General features: G+C 35.3%; 1 protein-coding gene across 1 annotated transcript; it reads right to left on the bottom strand.

The window, feature by feature from the left end:
• Nucleotides 1–523: 523 nt before the first annotated feature.
• Nucleotides 524–21,009, bottom strand: LOC110109594 (probable LRR receptor-like serine/threonine-protein kinase At1g07650). Its single transcript, XM_020840743.2, has 25 exons — nucleotides 20,857–21,009; nucleotides 20,642–20,788; nucleotides 20,393–20,561; nucleotides 20,232–20,303; nucleotides 20,054–20,122; nucleotides 19,867–19,938; nucleotides 19,699–19,770; nucleotides 19,506–19,577; nucleotides 19,362–19,433; nucleotides 19,165–19,236; nucleotides 19,012–19,083; nucleotides 18,857–18,928; nucleotides 18,651–18,725; nucleotides 18,461–18,529; nucleotides 17,714–17,782; nucleotides 17,586–17,624; nucleotides 17,429–17,481; nucleotides 16,750–17,123; nucleotides 16,475–16,670; nucleotides 7,736–7,882; nucleotides 4,201–4,304; nucleotides 3,818–4,028; nucleotides 3,377–3,617; nucleotides 2,337–2,487; nucleotides 524–1,442 (listed from the first exon to the last, which is right to left on the bottom strand). The coding sequence occupies exons 2-25, from the start codon at nucleotides 20,742–20,744 to the stop codon at nucleotides 1,059–1,061; spliced, it is 3,030 nt and encodes a 1,009-aa protein (XP_020696402.1). The 5' UTR covers nucleotides 20,745–20,788; nucleotides 20,857–21,009; the 3' UTR covers nucleotides 524–1,058.
• Between the last annotated feature and the right edge of the window lie 400 nt (nucleotides 21,010–21,409).

Genomic DNA, 21,409 nt, shown 5'->3' with positions numbered 1-21,409 from the left:
ATTTTGAAAGGAGTTGCGAGTTAGTATAAGTCAATTTTTTTAGTTATGTTGGAGAGGTTAAATATCCCAACTTATGGTTGACTCAATTATGAATTCTACACAAAATTTTGACTTTCCATTTAGATATGATTAATTGTGTCAACTTGAACACGGAGTCAACCCAATCATTCTTAGGCTTCATTTGAGACGGCTTTCTTACTACTTAAAGCAGTTCTTTAGAACAAAAATTTTATTTTTGAAACTAGAAAGCTGCTTTTAGAAATAGTAAGAAAACCGTCCCAAACGAAACCTTAGATGGATTGACTTAAGCTTTGTTTTCCCCAAAGCAATGAAAAGCTAGGCAATGGCCCAATGTTTTTTTAGGCTTTGTTTGGAACGACTTTCTTACTGCTTCTTAAAGCGACTTTCTAGTTTAAATATTAAAACTTTTGTACTAAAAAGCTGTTTTAAGAAGCAGTGAGAAAACCGTCCCAAGCGAAATCTTAGTTTTTGAATGCATAGAAGTTTGAGTGGATCTTCAATGTGAAAAAACAAAAATCTATATAACTTGTCCATATTTATAGTCAAGCCACAAACTATCTGAATCTTACTTCACTACATTTACACACAGAATTATAGAACTTCAAATGGCATGCCACACCTTACAATGGATGAGACATATTTATGGCACATCCATCTATTACATAGCATGTTTATTCATTCATCTAATTTCTCCAGCTCTCTTGTTCTAAAGCTAAAATTTACAGATATTGATTATTAGATCTAGCGATTTAGGCTTCGTTTAGGACAATTTTCTTCCTGCTTCTTAAAACGGCTTTCTAGTACAAAAAATTAGATTTTTTTACTAGAAAGCCATTTTAAAAAGCAATAAGAAAGCCGTCTTTGTTTGGGGCGGCTTTCTTGTTGCTTCTTAAAACAGCTTTTTAGTACAAACATTTTAATTTTTATACTAAAAGACTGCTTTAAGAAGCAGTAAGAAAGCCGTCCCAAACAAAGACTTAATCCTCCCAGGGAAAATCTACATTGCAAACTACTCCAGAAATTCTGCTGAGCCTAAATCAGTCACCTGTTGAGTGTTTGGGGAATTCATCCAGAAAGCTGTCCTCTTCATCATATTCTGGCGCAGATGTGCTTACTGAAGAATCAACCAAGGTATTCACGGCAGATATCTCCCGGAGCTCCATGGGTTTCTCCCAGAAAGTTCTTCTGATGCCATTACTGCTCTCGTCTGAGAAGCTCGAAAGTACGAGCATGGGTTGAATAGGTGTGCGGCCCTCTAGCAAGCTCACGACTTGAGACATGCTTGGTCTCAGTGAAGGAGATGCATTTGTGCACAAGATGGCCACATTCAGTAACAAGTTAGCCTCTTCTTCCGAGTATTCTGTTCCCAGGTTTGTATCCACCAGCTCCAAAAGTTCTCCCTTCTCTTTCAGAACACAAGCCTGTGATCCCCAAAGAAAATTTAAGAATAGAAACTTTAATATAAGAATAGACAAAATTCTATGATGCACAGACACGGACAAGGCGATACAGATACGACACGACATGGACACGTCAATTATTGAAAATATAGGACGCAGATACGGGTTGGACACGGTATTATAGTTTTATATTTTAAAAATAGTGTATAAAAATTAAATAAGTATAATTTTAAAAATAATTTAGAAATGTACAATGCTAAGACGTTAAACTAAATATTTCTCTACCGCCGCGAATACTCCAGGACGCAACAGAAATAATAAATCATTTAACTAGAATTTGAGCTTAAAATGATTAATATTAGGATGTCGAGAGTCGTGCGTCGATGCCGTTTATCAGTCATCAAGATAGGAGATAATAATGCTGTCGAAAGTTAGGCATTGATGTTATGCAGTAAATATTGGGCGTCAATGTTAAGAGGGCATTGATCATCGATGTTGAGAGGGCGTTGGTCGTCGATGTTGAGACGACGTTGGACAAAGATGAGATATCAAGTTATGGATGTAAAAATTGCTAGCATCGAGCATCAAATTTGTATTTAAGATACTTGTTTTAAAAGAATTCATAAAATATTTAAGATACGCATGTCAGACACACGTGTCAAATTTGTATTTAATATTTTTTTAATCAAACACGTTTTTGGCATGTCCGACACATGTCAGAGGAGTGGCGGACGCGTGTCGTGTCAGACACTGCACGCCACTTTGAGGAGAAGTGTCGGTGCATCATAGACAAAATTATTTGAATCTTGGGCGCATGAAGCACTATCTGTTTATAACAATATCAATCTACAGTTGTTAAGTTAGGATGATAAAATGAATAGGAGAGAACAAAAATCTGTCAATATTTAGAGTTACCCAGTCGAGGAGGTAAACAAATTCTTCCTTAGGCCTGTAATTTGTGTTGCTCTTGCCAGTGACAATCTCTAAAGCAACCACTCCAAAGCTGTACACATCTGCTTTCTCACTTAGATGACCACGCATTGCATATTCAGGAGCCATGTAACCCCTGCAGGATGAAGAAATGCATATTCAACATAGTTGTAGTAGCTGAGCAGAAAGCTTGTAGTATCATTCAATAAATCTAGAATGTACCAGAGAAAATAGTAATTCAACATATCATTCTACAAATGTTTTGAATGGGATAATAAATGAAAATTTAATGACTTTTGTTACAGATAACTTGAAAATATCTAGAGGTAAAGAGTTGATCTGAGAACTGGGAAGGAGAAAAGAATTGTCAAAGGTGCATAGAATTAATAGCTAATAACTTTTCTATCGAGATTCTATATTACCCATGAAATTGAACAGTTATGAATTGATTTAGTTTTAGGTTATGTTGTTCATGCAGGTTATCACATCTATGTAAATATCTATAAATAAAGATTGTATGTGATGTAATATTTGGGGAAAAATCTAAATAAATCTTAGTTTTATTTCCTCCAAATTGCTCTCTCTCTCTCTCCTCCCTTTCCCTCTCTCTCTTGCAAGAAGAGCTCAAGAAGCTCTCAAGAACATCTCCTAAGTTCTAACATGAACTTGCCCTTGCAGCACGAATAAATTGGAAGTAATACTTTCAGTCCAAAGATCTGCATAATATTCTTCCATATCAGTTCATGAACAATTCTGAGTGCAGCAATAGGGCAATGGCACTATGATTCACCATTCAATTGCAGGAATGGTTGGATGGAAAGCGGACTTTACAAAGACAATCCAGAATATGATGAAGAATAGTTACGTTGCCCACCATTTAGGTTTAAATGTCTTCACAATAATAGCACATGAACAATCAAGAGGAATGGTAAAATGCGGTTTTGGAATCACCAAAAAAGTATAGCATGGATTGGTACGTTATCAAATTCTTTAGGGAAGAAACAGAATAATATCTAATAACTTACACAGTGCCAGCAATTTTGGTGCTGACATGAGTCCTGTCATCTTCATATAACTTGGCTAGGCCAAAATCTGATATTTTAGCATTGAGAGATTTATCCAGCAACACATTACTAGCCTTGATATCTCGGTGGACAATCTTCAATCTGGATTCTTCATGAAGATACGCAAGGCCTCTTGCTATGTCAATGCAAATGTTGCACCTTGTAGGCCAATCCAAATGTATTCTTGAACGTGGATCCGTCCCTATTAAAAGTAATGTACTTTAGCTATTTGAATCTCAATTTAAGATTGCAGATAAAGGTTTTGTTTTGGACGGTTTTCTTACAGCTTTTTAATGCAGTTTTTTAGTTAAAAAAATTATTTTTTTATACTAAAAAGCTATTTTAAGAAGCGAGAAAAAAACCGTCCCAAACGAAGTCAAAGTAATAGATAATAAAACTTACCAAAAAGAGCCCGAGAAAGACAATTATTTTCCATATACTCATACACTAGCAATAGCTGGTTGGCTTCAACGCAACATCCATATAGCTTTACAAGATTAGGATGTTGCAACGCAGAAATCATGCCTATTTCATTTACAAATTCGCGGTTCCCTTGTCTGGACCTTGATGAAAGCTGCTTCACAGCAATTACAGTTCCATCTGATAGGAGACCCTGTGAGAGTGTTTAAAAGGTAACGATTTTGGCAAATAGCTCCTTTTAAAATAGGGTAAGAAAGCTGCAACCATTGGTGGATATGTTTATAATGACAGTAAGCAAACAATGCTAGATTTTCTTTTATTCACTAGAAAATGCAGAAAAAAAAAAAGAGAGAAATTAAGATTACCTTGTAAACTGGACCAAAACCACCCTCCCCAACTTTATTTGTTGGATCGAAATTCCTGGTTGCTGCTTTAATTTGTCGTAGGGTAAATAGTCCAGTTGGAAGATCTGTTGAGAAAACATTACTACGAAGATGTGTTTAAAGCATCCTAATCAAGTAGGCTGCCAAGTTTTCAGCTTTAAAGATAGAATTAAATGCAGGGTTGGTAAGAAAATCAGACGTATTTATGTATTTAAGCTTGCAAGGACTTCTGCATGTTAAATTAATGCTTAAGCATGTTCCAATCAGTCACTTGGATTTTAAGAGAAAATATTTGTGAGGAAAATAAAGTAATATATTCATGATTACATACAGGTATTCAAAAAGCAGGGAATTTTGCTGAGCAGAGTATTTGGAAAATCATCTGTTATGCCAAGTGCAAACCCGTTATAAGCTCTACTTTATGAAGAAATATTACTTCAAAAAGTTAGTGTGAAACCCCCTTCAAGTAGAAAGTTAAACACTTAAACACCGAGGCATATTTTGATGCAATGTTTAGAATTTCATTAGAAATCTCAATGTTAAGCTTGCTCATACAAAAGCACTCCGGGGATGTGTTACCCCTGGAAAAGAAGTTACACCAATGGGGAAAAATCATGAGATCATCAGGCCAAATCAACCAGTATATCGATGGTTGAGAGTTCAGGTTGATATCAATAGCATCATAGCATTAGACCAGCCAGAACATGAGAACTCAATGCCATACAAGACAAAAATGCTACACTCTAGAGAATCACCTCTTGAACCCTAGTTGGGACTGAGTGCTTGCACAGTTAGAACATGCCTGGCAATAGCAAAGCTGAGGAGGCAGCAGCCCAGTTGCCCAGGTGGGGCCCATGACCTCCTTTATCATCTATAGGAGAAGACATTTTGGGTGGGGGGTGGGGGACTCTTTGGGAAAGATATAAGGAGCTTTTATTAGGGGATTCGGGCTCTTTAAGGGGGGAGATTATGGAGGGTTATGTTTTATGTTATGTTTTGAATTTTTGCAAGTTTTAATGAGATGTTTGGGATTCCTAGTAGCTGCTAGGTATTGTGGGAGAGACAATTCACTTCTCGAACAATGAATCAACTAGTATATTGTCTTACTTTGCTTGTAAATTAATAAAAACAGCTCTCTTGGTGTTATTTTTGGATTTATTTGGAGAGTTTTTGTGAGGTGTTTGGGGTTCCTAGTAGCTGCTAGGAATCGTGAGAGACAATTCACCTCTCGAACAGTGAATCAACTTGTACCTTGTCTTACTTTGCTTGGAAATTAGTAAAAACAACTCTCTTTGTGTTATTTCTGGATCTATTTGGAGTAAGTTGCTGTTTTTTTATATTGTTGTGTGTTGTTTTGATCTTCAAGTCATATCAAGGCCGTGATGGTTTATCTAGTTATAGCTACGCATTTATTATGAAATGGCAAGATAAATGGCTTCACCACAGTTATTAAGGTAGAATTCTTCTGGAGTTATCTTTAGTGAAAAAATCCGTTGGGATGCACATGAGGGTGGTTTTACGGGAAAAAAATAATAATTTCAAGTGAAACAGAAGAAGTTGTCATAATTATGTTTTCCCTATTTATCCATTTGTTTAAGCTGTCCAATTGGACAGTAGTCACCAATTAGTGTATTAAGACCAATTAAGATGATGCAGGACAATGATGATTGAGAGAATATTAGGATATTTTCCTCTGCATGATTACTTATATTTTTATTATTATTTGAATATTGGAATTCATATACCCTAAATTCAAGATGCCACCTTGTCCAACACTTGGAACGACTAGTCTTCTCTCTACCCTCCTTAAGAGTTTTTTTATTTTCAATTATGTAATGGCTCTAAAGGTCTAAAACTAATGAATGGAAATATCTTTTCTAGATTTAATACTTTGGAAAAGCGTTTTCTCTTTCTTTGATCCGGATTGGTGGCCTGATTCTTAGTTGGAAGCTTGGTGGCCAAAAATCATCCCAACCCTTCCGTGAGAATGGAGTCTAAATCTAAATTCTCAATTGGTTGATTGTAATCACGAAAGCGCCTTCAATTGCTCTTGCCAAAACTAGTCATTTGTAGGAATTGAGTGTACTCTTCTATGCATCCTACGTCTCCTTGTTAGATTAGGGATTTAACTTGAAAACTACTATTCTGTATTGCTTTTATTTTCTTAATTATCATGATAGTTCAAACTCGGAGCATGTGATTTAGCCTACGCAATTGATCCACTCATTTGTTTTAATTGTTGTTTGAAAATTGCTTGTAATTTTGTTTCGAAATTGTTCTAATCTATTAGTTGTGCAAGGCCCACATGAATCCATAAGCATGTCATCTAAGTAGTCCTGCATCACTTCCACCACTTCTCAAACTTATTCCCAGACCCCAACCCTCATCACACATCCCCCTCCAAACCTAGAATCGTCCCACAAGATCTTGGCTCATCTTCGCAAACCAAAGCAGATTGGATTTTAGTCACTCGATTCTAAATAGTAAAAGTCATGATGGGCATTGTGGGAAATGTATTTGATTGGATTGCTGATAAGCTTCTTGATCTATGTCAAAAAGGGGAAAGCACCTTTTGGGAAAGAAGAGGAGGAAGAAGAGAGATTAGAAAAGGTAAAAAAATAAAAAAGAGAGATAAGAAAAGGTAGAAAAAATATATCTTATTTCCTGAATTCGATTACAACACTTGGGGTCTATTTATAGAGGTTTACATGAACCGATTTTTGGTTTAATAGAAGTTTAGACCAGCTGGTTTAATATAAGTAAAATAAAAGAACTAAAAATTGGTTTGTGACCAGTTTAATGCTGAAATAAATTGAACCTCAAGTTATTGTAGCTGGCCGGTTGTTGTAGTGTTCCCAATCTTTGAAAGATTTGATTCCAATCTTCTTTTATGATGGACTTTAAACATTTTATTATCTTGATATTGATTTTCTAAATTGTTCACTCATTCTTGATATTATTGTTGTACTATCTTTAAATCTAAAAGGATATATAGTTGCTTAATAATTGCCCGCCTCTGCTACATCCCATGCTTGACTAAAAAGACTCAAAATAAGGAGTGACAAAACTACTATTAAATACTCTATTAATATAATAAATATTATTTATTTCCTTATACTAGTGCTTATATGTCTTGCTTACCATTATATATATATATATATATATATATATATATATATATATATGTGTGTGTGTGTGTGTTTGTGAAACATCCCTATCTTAAATACAAACAGCTATAATTGAACATAACTTTTAAAATTCAAGTCATGAGTTGAGATTAATTTAAATTTAAATACTCTTGCTATCGGTTTGCATCATCTACTAAACCCGAGTGTGGCAAATGCTTTATTAAATTTAAATTGAGAGTGCAGTGAATGAGTGAATATAATTGCAACAATTTCCAGATTATAACTAATGAAATGCTAACAATTCTACCTTTAATATCTACATAATAATAGAAGGAAAAAGACATGCAAATTAGTGCAAACAAACCCGACTCTAGAGGGGTATTATGTACCTTTATTCATGGAATTTGGTTCGATGCATCTCTTCCTCCACCAAAGGACAAGTGCCAATAAGATGAGGCTAAATACAAACGCTGATATTCCAATGATAATTTTAGTAGCTTTCGTCAAACCAGTATGGTCTCGTGGAGGATCAAAATCTGAAGTTATTATATTAAAAGGAGAATAGAAAACAAAAGTTACAAATCACTATTTACATAAAAGAAATACAGTGAAAAGTAAAGCATTAAGATGCAGCCAGAAAATCAAGTTTAAAATAGTCTATATAAAGTTTGTCTATGTTCATATACAAATTGGATCCTGCAGACAACAGTGCATCACCAATCCATTGGGGACTATACAAGTGATCGAGAGAAAACAAAATTCTGATCACAAAAGAAATCATAAAAAATGCTCTAAATTTAGTTAAGTTCATGGAGTTTCAGGTCTACAAGACCACAACTGTAAGTTGAAACACAAATTAATAGGTTGCATAGACATCATTTTACTTCCAAGTGATTTTTTATGATTGCCGTGTATGTTTTTATCTAGAAGTTTAGAATATTTAAATGTTGTCAGTAATTGCTTATATTTAGTTTTAATATGCCCAGGTTTGAGTTTGCTTGGAGAAATGCAAGATTTTGATAGGCCACGCTTGAAGAATTCATGTGAAATCTATCAATATCGGAAGTAAACAGCTAAAAGTCACCCAAAATCTCCCTCCAAAACAGGAAAAACAGTAATTCTTTGATAGGAATACTTGAGTTCCCAAGTAACCCTAAGGTAATACTTGAGTTCGCAAGCAATCCTAACCCAAATCAATAAGCAAACAATAGAAAAACTGCTGTCCACAGCAGGAAAACAGCAAATCCAAGAGAAAAACTGAGAGAAAAGTCAAGTAGAGACTTGTATTCCACTAGGCGATGAATCAAAATAGCAAAGATACAATTGTTCTTTAATTCGAGAGGAAGAACAACTCTCCAAATCTCCGGCAACGCCAAGAGCCCAAAGCAAAAAAACCCTAGATCTCAAATCACAATCAAATTCAAGATGAAAACCTAATTCTATCATTACTCCCTAATTAAAGCTAAAGGAATACTTTCTTGAGTCAAATCATGTAATATGGTGGATACTATTGCTTTGTAACAGAGCCCAAAGCAAAAGTGTGAAAGCCAGTTTTCTTTTGTTTTCCTTCCAGGTTCGTCCGGACGAAGTGGAATCGTCCGGGACGATCAGTTATAAATTGGTGACAGAGATATTCGTCCTAGGACGAAGGTAGGTTCGTCCGTACGAAATTTTTCCAGAGAGCAACTCGTCCAGGGACGAAAGAATTGGAATTAATTTTCATATGTACGATCCGTGTCCAGAGGAGATCGTCCCGGGACGACGTGGACGATCCTGTTTGATAAATATCTGAATAGTGTCATTTTTGAAGAGAGAGAGAGAGAGGAAGCTGAGGAGAGAGAAAAACGGAGAAAGAGGAAGAAAAAGTGGATTTTAGGCCTTTGGTCTGTTTTCGTCCGTCGCCATAGTTGGGAAAGTTGATCTATTCGAGGTAAGGCACATTATACCTTTCTCAATTTTCAGAAATGTAGTTTTTGACGGATTTATTGTTTCGGTTTTCGTTTCTATTAGCCTAAAAGTGATCTATCTTTGTATTGACGAAACTTTTACCGCGTAACTTTTGGTATGTTGTAGAGATGATGTTTTTGCACGTTTTGAGTATTTTCTGGAAAGTTTTCACCTAGTAATTTGAATTATGCGGAGTTTTTATCGAATAGAAAATTATCTGGATGTTGGAAAATATTGCTTCAGTACAATGAAAGTCTTAAAATGATATTTTACACTATCTGTGGTAATTTGGTAATTATCTGAAACTGTGATTTGATCTATTGAAATTTCTGTGGACTACCGTTATGCCGCTGACGATTCTTCTAATGTAATCCGATTTTTCTGAATTTGATGATTTGATGTGTTTGAATGCTATCAGAAGGGAGTTATAAGGGACCGGTATACTTTGAGATTCTGTTTGTGTCAGGGAAGGAATGCATAAGGGGCCAGAACTCTTTGATATTCTATCAGGGTCCGGGAATCTAAAAATAAATTCTGATCTGATAATTCTATATATCTGATATATTCTGGTGTTGTAAGCACAAGGGAGGCATAAGTGGCTAGAATCCTTTGAGATTATGTCTGTGTCAGGGAAGGGAGACATAAGGGGTCGGAATCCGTTGAGATTCTCTCTGGGTCAGGGATATGTGATATGTGACCTTATCTGCTTTGACAATGTGCTTTATGATTTGTACGATTCTGTGATCTGTGATTTGAAATATGATCTGAACTCTGATTTGAAATCTGATTTGAATAATTCTGTTATATGAAATGAAATCAGTTCTTCTGTATCAATTATTTAATTTCTGTTTGATTATCTATTTTGTACGAGTATCTGTATTCTGTTTGATTATATGAGTTTCTGTACGATTATCTGAATTTTGTGCGGCTACTTGAATGAACTGTTCTGATGATTTTGATGTGAGTTTCTGGAGATTTTGATTGGCTAGTGTAGTCTTGCTGAGCTGTTAGCTCATTCTTGTTATCTGTGTGGTTTTCAGGTTCTGAAAAAGGGAAATAAGTTTTGGACTAGCTGTTTCGTGCCTGATTTGAGATTAGGTATTTTTGTACTTTTGATTTTTCTACAGTCATGGCTTTTATGTTCTATTATGTACTTTCTGTTATAGTCATGCACTATAATGTACATGATTATTTTGAAGAAGGAGAAGAAATGTTAAATGAATTTGTGTATATTGAAATATGTTTCTGTATGATTATTCGAAAGAAAGTCTGAAACCAAATTTCAAAGATAAATCCTGGATTCATCCGTCGCGACTCGACGCGATGGGACTCGTTCCGGTCAGGTTGGGTCGTGACAAAAAGAACCCTAGATCTCAAATCACAATCAAATTCAAGATGAAAACCTAATTCTATCATTACTCCCTAATTAAAGCTAAAGGAGGGATACAAATTTCTGAAACACCCTTGTAATTCAAAATTTCCTTCCTAATATTGGATTTAACTCCAATTGGGGCCCACCATGTGGTCCCCCCCTTTCCCTGGCTGGTTCCGCCGGCAATAAACCATGATCGGTCCAGGTTGGATCGGTCCAGCCGGCCCCTCCTGGGCCGGCCTATCATTCTCTTGTAGAAACGATGGAAACGAAAGAAAAAAAAAAAACAAGACATAAGTGATCCTCTATTCGAGAGGAGGATCCATCTCTCCAAAATCTCTAGACGCCGCTAAAGCCAAAGAAACCAAACACGAAATAGAAAATTCAGCAATATTCATGATGCCCTAACCCTTAACCAAAACTCCTATTTAAAGAAAAACATAAAAATAATCCAAAAGGACTAAACAATCCCACCTCCCTTCCCTAGGCAGTGGATCACTTCCCCAAAGGGGCGGGATTTGGAGCCTGCGGCACTGCATGCTTCCACCTTCATTGCTACCCAGAATCTTGCAGATAGACTTCATTATTATCATTTGTAATGTCTGAAATTAATTCCTCCCAAAGCATTGAGCAAATTGAGGATTCTATGGTGCACCAAGGAAGAGATCTCTAAATTATGCAACATTCCTATCACTTAAATGAGAAAAATTATTTGAAGTGGTCTCAATTTGTGAAGACCTACTTGAAAGGAAAGGGAAAGGAAAGATACGTCGCCTCCTTGGAGGGGGACTAAAAAAAGGAGATCCTAATTTTTAAGCATGGGATGAAGTGTACTTCATTATTATATCATGATTGTGGAATTCCATAACTCCAGAAATTAATGATGCTTTTATGTTCATATCTGCTGCAAAAGATATATGTGATGCCACCAGACAAACCTTTTCAAAAACTCGGGATGCTGCCCAAATCTTCAAAATAAGGTCAAGTTGAAGACCACAAAATAAGGAAGCAAGGCTGTGATGGAATATGTCTCTCCTTTAAAACTTGTGGCAAGAACTTGATCACAACAGATGCATAAAGACCAAGTGTCCAGAAGATGTTTTTATCCTGAAAAAGTTTATTGAGATAAATAGAGTGTATGACTTTCTTGCAGGATTAAATACGAAGTTTGATCAGGCTAGAGTTTAAATCCTTGGCAAAGATGATATATCTTCAATAAATGAGATCATTTCTCTCATTCGTCCTGAAGAAAACCGACAATGAATAATGCTAGAGACAAATTTGTTGAAGGTTCAACAATGGTGACAACCAAAGAGGTTCATTGACTCCCTAGAAGGAAAAAAGAAAAAGGTAAAGACTCCTCAAAATGTAAAGACAAAGACTCCCTCTGATGTAGCTATTGCAAGAAAATCAAGACATACAAAAGAGATATGATGGAAGAAACATGAAACTCCCCCCAGTAAATAATAAAATCAAAAAATTGTACAAAATAGCGCATCACAAACTAACACTATAACAAGTCATCCCACATATCCCTGAAAAATAACCTGCATCTTCTTCTTTTGTACTTTCAGGTAAGTTTCCTATATCCATTGGATTAAGTGCTTCAAGAAATAATTTGAAAGAATCATAGTTCATTAACTCAGGACCACATAACACACTCCACTGCCCACTTTGTTAACTTTAAGCCTTGCTCAAGTAAAAAGAAAATCATTCCTGCTAATGGTTCTCTTACCACAGTAGCAAACCAAGAAGACATATATGTATCTCCCTCCCTCACTCTCAAAAATATGCTCAACGAATCTTAATTATTCTCAAATATAATCTCTATAAAAAACTTACCAGTAACCATAGTTGTCAAGTCATATTAAACCCTACTTATTGCTTATTTTAGGACCAGAGATCGAGAAAGAATATTGAACTTTCTAAGGAGAAAGATATATTGTACTACCTAGAAGAGCTGAACAAATATAATAGTATCAATAATGACTATTTTATGTTATCCCTATTTGATTAAAAATCTACTATTTGCTTTTAACATTTTAGTTAGGACATCTATCTTTTGATATCTTAAAAAATATACATCCAAAATTTGTTATAAGTTCTAAATAAATATTTTCATTGTGAAACTTATGAGTTAGCTAAACATAAACGAGTTTTTCTTTTCAAACAAAAAATAAGAGATGTGATACCCTCTTTTATCTTATTCATAGTGATATTTGAAACCCTAAAAAATCCATAAAATCTCTGGAGCACAATGGTTTGTATCCTTCATTAATGACTGCAATCGAGTCTCTTACATATTTCTTCTCAAAAATAAATCTAATGTTAGCACTATTCTCCCCAATTTTCACACCATGATCTAGAACCAATTCGGGGTAAAAATTAGAAAATTTCATTCCAGTAATGCTAAACATTATTTTAATCAAACCTTATCCTCCTACTTAAAAAAAAAAAACAGTATCATTTTTTAATCTTCCTGCGTTCACACCTCACAACAAAATCGGATTGCAGAAAAGAAAAATGGTCACCTTCTAGCCTCCACCCATGCATTTCTATTCCACCATAACATATCAAATCCTACTGGAGGGAAGCCCTCCTAACTGTCATATATCTCATAAATCAATTACCTTCAAAAACCTTGGTACTGAAAACACCAATGGTAATTTTATTCTCCTTTTATCCCAAATTTCGAACCCATGATAACCTTACACTCAAAATCTTTGAGTACACCGCCTATGTTCACATTCACAACCATAATAGAGGATAATTAAATCCAAGAGCACTCAAATGTATCTTTATTGGATATATACCCTTGTATCTGTTGATATTACTTTTGATGAACAAAACTCTTATTTTACAAACCTCATCTTTGGGGTGGGGGTGGGGGACTGAAAATGTGGAAGATGAGAAAAACGAGCTTTCCCCTCTTGACCTTCCAACTCCACCTCAAACCAATCCACCTAAACATGAGAAAAAAGATATTTTTGAAGACAAGAGGTTTGGGAAAGTGTATGGCGTACAAATCCAAACTATGCTTCAGAGCATATCCAAGAATCTGAACCATCTCCTAAATTTGAGATAAACACAACACCAATAAAATCTCCCTTGTACCCCATAATCAACTTTGTATCCTTCTTTAACTTCTACCTTCACACAAAAATTTTCTGGTTACACTAAATGATATTCATATTCCTAATAATATCTTTGAAGTTTTATCTATTAATAAAAATTGAAAAAGTACCATGAAAGATGAAATGCAGGTTTTGGAGAAGAACAATACCTAGGAGATTATTGACCTACCAATAGGAAAAAAACCAGTCGGGTGCAAATGGGTATTCTCTATGAAATACAAAGCCAATGGTACACTAGAAAGGTAAAAGGCAAGACTAGTAGCGAAATGGTATACTTAGACATACGACATCGACTACCGGGAAACTTTTGCACATGTGGCTAAGATGAACATTGTCAGGATCCTACTCTCACTAACAGCTAATTATAATTGCCATTTGGAACAGCTGTATGTCAAAAATGCATTCCTACACGGGGACTTGGAGGAAGAGATATTTATAAAAATTTCATCAAGATTCAAGGAAAATCTGGGGTTGATAAGGTGTGCAGGATAAAGGCTTTATATGGGCTAAAACAGTCACCTAGAACTTGATTTGAAAGATTCTCAAAAGTCATACTTCTTAATGGTTATTGACAGAGTCAAGGGGACCATATATTATTCTTCAAGCACTCAAACTTAGAAGAAGTCAAAATATTATTAGTTTATGTGAATGATATCATCTTAACTGCAAATGATGAAAAGGAAAAAGTGATTCTAAGGAAATATCTTACCAAGAAATTTGAGATTAAAATATTTCCATAGAATTGAAGCAGCCCACTCCAATAGAGGAATTTTTATTTCACAACAAAAATAAATCAATGATCTACTTAAAAAACAGATAAACTAGCTTGTAAGCTAAATTGGAGGAAGCTAAAGAAAATCTAGATGTATACAAGGGAGCTTACCAAAGACTTGTGGGAAATTGACCTACCTTTTCCACACCAGACCATATATATCATTTGTTGTAAGCATAGTCAGCTAGTTCATGCAAAATCGAAAATAAACTCATATGCAAACTGTAGATAGAATGCATCATTATCTTACGGGGAACCCAAGAAAAGGGATTCTTTTTAGAAGAAACTGTGGAATAACCCCATAAGCATATACTGATGCAGATTATGCAGGATCACCAGTAGATAGACGATTACATGGTAAAGCAAGAATAGAATGTGGTGGCAAGATCTAGTGCAGAAGCAGAATACAAAACTATGGCCTTAGAAATACATGAGCTATCATGGATCAAGATGATTCTAGAAGACCTAAGGATCAAGTGGGAAGGGCCCATGAAGCTACATTGTGACAATAGATCAGCAATCAGCATAGCTCACAATCTGGTTCAGCATAACAAGACCAAGCACATAAAAGTGGACATACATTTTATAAAAGAAAAATTAGATAGTTGTCTTATATGTATCTATTATGTCTCATAAAAAAATCAGCTTGCAAATATTCATACCAAAGAACTAGATAACTCTGCCCTTTTGGGACTAATTACCAAGCTAAGAATGACAGATATTTATTCATCAGCTTGAGGGGAGTGTTAAATCTCAATCGTCCCTTAGCGAATTAATCCCACATCTAAGATGGGGATCCGTGAGAGGCTCACCTGGATCATGCCAATCTATTAAATCTCAGTCATCCCTTAGCAGATTAATCACACAGTTAGGATGGGGATCCGTGGGAGGCTCACATGGATTACGCCGATATCTTTCCATAGTTAAGTGGCTGATTTAGGAATGATTATATTAGGGCATAAATCCTTACCACTCCTATCTCTTTGTTTGGAAAAATTATATATATATATATATATATATCCCTCCAAGTACCAAGGCAAAAAAATTATTTTGAATCTGTCTAAATCCAAAAAAACACAAGAGAGCTAAAAGAAGGTATAGTGCAGCATTAGAGCACAAAAGTCCTCCATATTTTGAGCAGCACTTATTTTAGCATGAAATATTGAAGGCAGGATTATCCATGCCAAGTTTCTGTAGTAACTTTTGAGATTCTTGTGGGATCTATTGCCCTACTTTAGGAGGTTAGTTTAGATTTGTTCGATGTCTAGGATCTAAAATATTTTACCTAATGAGCATCCAAGTTTTCTTCTTATACAAGATGATGCAGGCTAGAATCTTGGGTTCAATTTTCCACATCTTAGGATGAGAAATTAGTTGGGACCATTCATAGAAACTTTTCATAAAAATGTGCATAGCATTTTAATAGTTCTAGCTTTGTGTGCACCAAAGAAGGTTCATAGTTGAAACTTGTGTTTTGATAGCAAATACATCAATAAAATTAACATAAATTTAGGTTTTTTATATATCGTCTTAGGCTTCGTTCGGGACGGCTTTCCTACTGCTTCTTAAAGCAACTTTCTAGTATAAAAATTTTTTTAAGTTGTTTTAAGAAACAATAAGAAAGCCATCCCAAACGAAGCCTTACTGGTGTTGGGTGTGGTTGAATTGGAGATACTTTTGAAAATAAAGTTACTTGGTTTTGACATAAGTTTGCATGCTTGATGTTTTACTTTCACATCCCTCATATAGAAAAATCATATGGCTTTATTCATGCCTAGATTATTTTCTGTATTGTTTTGTATGCTATTGAGATACTTGGGCTTACTTTAAATTTTCTATTTGAGAACATGCTTGTACGGGCAAACAAAAAAATAAGTCAAGCTAAAAGAATTTCCAAGCATACTAGGTGTCACTGAAATAGCTGATATGAGTGGCCCATAAACGCCCCTATTTGGGACGGCTTGTGTCCCCTTTCCAGCCCAATAAAACTCAATCTTCAAAGTATGATCTGTGACAGAGGCATTGAAGGTCATTTTAATGGCCTTGCCAGTGCCACCAGCAGCTCTTTCAATATTGAATTCTTCTAAGACCATTTTTCCCTGTGATGAAAATGATAGAGAAAAACAAATTAAGAGTTATCATAAATTTGTGAAAATAGGAAGGTTTGATTTCACCTGCCTGAATAAAGACATTGAATAAACGCTTTCCAAGGCTGTCAAACTTGTTATCATCTTGGAAAACTGTTTCTGCAAAATGAAGTTCTACGGTGTATGAACCGGTGAACATGCAAAGTCCATAGTAGGTTAAAGAAAGAGGAGATATTCGTGCTTCTGTGTAAAGGTCTGCATTTGGCATGGACAGTACTGATGTGTTTGTAGCAATGTAGTTGTCAGAAGACACATCGTCATCCATGAAATATCCGGTACTGCTTAATGCCCAATCATCATCAAAATAGAACATTGAAGCACCTCCTTCCTCTCCATCAGCTTGATATGTTGTCCCATTGATAACCGTTTCTCTTCCTCCACAATTTATGTGCAAGGAGGATATATCTGTATAGAAAAACTGGAGTTTTAAAGGACGGACAAAGCTATTTAACATAAATCACAGTACAAGCTTCTTTTAACCAATGAATGAAGAACTCGACTAGAAAGGATGTAAAATGTACTAGCATGAAATTCGAACTTCCAGTTTGGTAGGTAAGAATAGAACATTCTTACTTCTACAAATACAAATCTGATTGATTTATAACAAAAGAATTAACGAATCTAGTAAAATGAACAGCATCCCAAAGAGCCAACTGTATATGATAGTACAAAGAAGTTATTAACCTAAAAGAATTATTTGAGTTACTCACATTTTAGAGCATCACAAGGAAAGTTCCTCTTCAAGCATGGATTAACTATAGTCCTAAACCAAAAAAATGTGTAAGATTAATCATTAAAAGTATCTTAAAGCCTAAGTTAAATATGTGGATAATATGTAATATTTTCGTATTTTTAGATGATACATACTTGTTGTCCTGTGCGGCCCCACAGCTCTCCACCAGGTTACTGAAAAGAAGCAAGTAGTTACTTATGAAGAAAAGGGTGTAAATCATCAGAACATTGTATGTACTGTATAATTAATATATGATTCTCACATGCTTCCTTCTTGTGAGCACTCAGTTGGACCTGATTTGCCAATTGAGAAGTTATTGCGAGAGATGTCCCTGAAGTTCAAAGCCAAAGTCAGCAGATTATAAACGTCAAGAGAATAACTAAACGAATTGTTATTGTCGGGCTTATTAATCATTGGAGAGCCTTTTATTGGCGCACTTGAAAGTTATAACAAACTTTTAGGGGCCATTTGAAATCACTTCTTTTTTATATGTTATTTTGACATTAAATATAATATGTTTGATGTATTTTATTTTATTTATATTATTATTAAAATTATAAGTTAATTTTTTATTGAATATCAGACAAGTTAATTTATTTAGTAGTGATGAAGGAGGCAGGGGATGATCACCGACTGTGAGAGTTATTGTCTGCGTTGTCCGGTAGTGATATTTGATTAAAAATATTTAAAACATCTAAAAATTATTTTCAATATTAAAAAGAAGATTTATTTTTTAAAAAATAGCTAAAAAATTACAATCAAATATGTTTATTAAACATAAAAATTAAAAGTAATAACAATAATAATGAAATTGATGCCCAACAAACCCTTAATTTTTATGAAACGGAATCTCAATCTTCTATTAAACTTATAGGATGAAGGATCTACTATGATCTCGAAATGACATCAACACCACCATTAAGCACTAGAAAATGGGCTTACTGCAGCTGCTAAAATTGATTCTTTCCAGGGTGAAAAATGTTAACAGCATAACGATTAAAATACATACAAGTTCTTGTCTCTTCTATTCAAGATCCAGTTAGGTATCGTCCCTGTGAGAGCATTTCCAGTCAAAAACCTATGACAAAAAAATTAATGGGATTTTTAAAAGGGTATTTAAAATCTCAAGGCATCTAGTGAAGTAAGTGAAAAAAAATAAATGAGTTCAGATAATTGTCACCAACAAATTCAAAACTCACATAAAATCAACTTTTTTGTTCAGACCGCTAAATGTGTCTGGAATTTCTCCCGTCAATTTGTTAAAGCTGAGGTCCCTGTATGGAGAATGAACAAAAATTTAGGAACTTCAATGGACATGACCATAAAACCAATAAACTAGAGAACTGCGATATAAGAATGAGAAAATAAGACTATCTTATAGAAAGCTGAAGAAGAGAAGACTTACAAAACTTTCAACTTATCCAAGTTTGATAATTCAGGAGGTATGACACCATGAATGGAACAATTCCTCAATATTCTGCACGACAAATGGAGAGAATTAATAAATCCAATAAATCAATTCAAAAAACGGTTGAATATTTATGAAACAATTGAACTTACAATCTTTTTAGGGATTTCATTCCATTCACTCGAGGAAAGGCTGACCAATTTCCACGAAGATCGGTAATTCTCCTGTTTTCCATATAAATTAAGGATGTCTTCAATCTACAAATGAATTAACCATAATAGAAGTAGAAGTACACATTCACATACAAATCAACTAGGTTTGTCAAGTTTGCAATGCCAGAAGGTATAGGCCCATCCAGATAAGAGCCAAGAATTTCCCTGCAATCCATTATTGCAGCTTTTATCATATATGAAGAGTTCAATTATGCTGTTGCAGACAGGCAGGGCTTCATAATGCAAGAAAGACCATTTCATAAATGGTTATCAGGAATGAGTTCACTTACAGTCTATTTAACTGAGTGAGCTTGCTTATGAAATCAGGTATCTTTCCTGAGAAATTATTATCAGAAATCCTTCTGCACAATCATTGTCCAAATTAGTAACGCGCACAAAAAACACAAAGGATATGATGACGAGGAAATGCTTACAGATCAGTCAAATTGGTCAACTGGGCAAGAGTTTCTGGGAGTTCTCCAGTGAATCCATTTGATGCTATTGTACTAAATATAAAGGTGAAAGCGACATTCAATTCTAAAATAAAAAAGAGGAGAAATGACAAAATAGGATGATCGTAAACATTTGAATCCTTTTAGACAGTTTGATCACTCTTGGAAAGCTTACAGTTTCTCCAGGTTAATGAGATTCCCAAGCTCTTGAGGAATGGTCCCCGAGAAGCGGTTGCCTTCCATGTTCCTGCAGCATATTATTGTTATATTTGGCCGGACAGCAGCTTATCACTAAAACGAAAATAAGAAAAAGGGAGGAAGAAATGCCCTCCTTTTTCCCTACAGGGTTTGCAGTGTCGTCATCTGAGTTAGAAATTGTGGGAACGGCCCAGATAATCGATTACCCATCAATATCCTACAAATTTGATCATTAAAAACTGAGAAGAATCCAAAAACTGAAATTTCCAATTTTCAAAATGACATATGAAAGATTAAACGGATTTAGAGGACGAGGGCAGCATTTCACTAACAGGTTGGTCAAGCGCAGCTTGCTCCATGCCTCAGGGACGCTACCATCGAAGAGATTCCTGGTGAAGTCCCTATAAATAGAAAGAAGAAAAGTACTTCACTCAATCGACAAGCTCGCCGATAGGTTATCTTATTTCCCACTTCGAATTAAAAAATAAAGAAAGTTGCCACTTCACTTACAGCAGCTGAAGATAACGAAGATCGCCGAACTCCGCCGGCAAACCCCCGGAGAAATTCTGTGACTTTATTGATCTGCACACGTAAGGCCCATTCCATATCAATCGAATCCCAATACCAATAAGTTATTTATGATATCCCAATTTTCCATAAAAGAATCTCACATTTCTATAACATGGCAGGTGGAGTTGCCGTTGAAGCTGCAATCGCAATCGATCCCGTTCGCTATCGTGGCATTCGCCATGTACCAACTCCCTTCCCCGCTGCACGGATCATCGCTGAAATCCCAACCATTGTTTCCAATCTTCTGCGCGATCTTCTTAAGTACTTGCACTGCCCAAATCAGAGCAACTGTTTTCTCAACACAAACCCTTGAGCTAGAAAAGCAGAATAAATTAAACTTGATTCTCTACCTTCGTTGCTCGAAAGAACAGCAGCCCCGTATGCTTGAACTCCCAACTCCATCGACAACACAAGGAAGAACAGAGCAAAATGTAAAGGATTGAGAACTCCCATACCGCTTGTGCTGGATCTGAGCAGGCAATCAACGGCAAGACAAACTGCAATCAATCAAGTCTATAAAGATTAGAACTCGAAAAAGAAGCTGGCAAGAAAAAGATTACGGTACCTTTTTCAACCAGTAATAAGTCAGATACTTGTAAGCTCCGACCTCCGAGCTGAAAATTTCAGAGCGCTCGAAGAACTCTGCAGCCAGAGAAATGGAAGAAGCGGGAGGGAACAAGGAATATATAGAGCCGACAGAAAGCGCGCGAGAAATTGTGCTTACACGATAAACCAAAATATCGCGAGAAGTTGAGCCGTCTTGCCTTGAGCCGCCATGAAAGTAGTCGCGTTAGTACAAAATGAAATTATTATATTACATTATTACCATTTCACAGTAAAAAAAAATTTATAAAAGGTTTTAGACGAAAAAGAAGGGCTATCTCATAATTTTTATTTGATGTTGAATTACATATATGTACGACCAATAAATTTTTATAACACAATTATTTAATTTTCACTATAGAAATTATAGAGATACTATATTCCCATATGGACTTTTAAAATTTAACAATTCTATTATATATTAATGATCAAGCAATAATAGTAAAAAATCTGATAATGGTGGCGACGAATATTAATGATGGTCGTGGATACAATAATAATAATATCAAGCCTTT

This window comes from Dendrobium catenatum, unplaced genomic scaffold (assembly GCF_001605985.2).
Source record: "Dendrobium catenatum unplaced genomic scaffold, ASM160598v2 fragScaff_scaffold_716, whole genome shotgun sequence".
NCBI classification, from domain to species: Eukaryota; Viridiplantae; Streptophyta; class Magnoliopsida; order Asparagales; family Orchidaceae; genus Dendrobium; species Dendrobium catenatum.
The sequence above is the reverse complement of the archived record's forward strand: the minus strand, read 5'-3'. Positions and strand labels throughout refer to the sequence as shown.

Bases quoted from the DNA above. Each gene is read 5' to 3' on its own strand.
- LOC110109594 (XM_020840743.2), bottom strand. From the start codon at position 20,744: ATGGGAGTTCTCAATCCTTTACATTTTGCTCTGTTCTTCCTTGTGTTG. The intron at 19,578-19,698 runs GTAAGCTTTCCA...CTTTATATTTAG, and splicing joins CTCATTAACCTGGAGAAACT to TACAATAGCATCAAATGGAT. The intron at 7,883-16,474 runs GTATGCTTGGAA...TAATAACTTCAG, and splicing joins AGCTATTTCAGTGACACCTA to ATTTTGATCCTCCACGAGAC.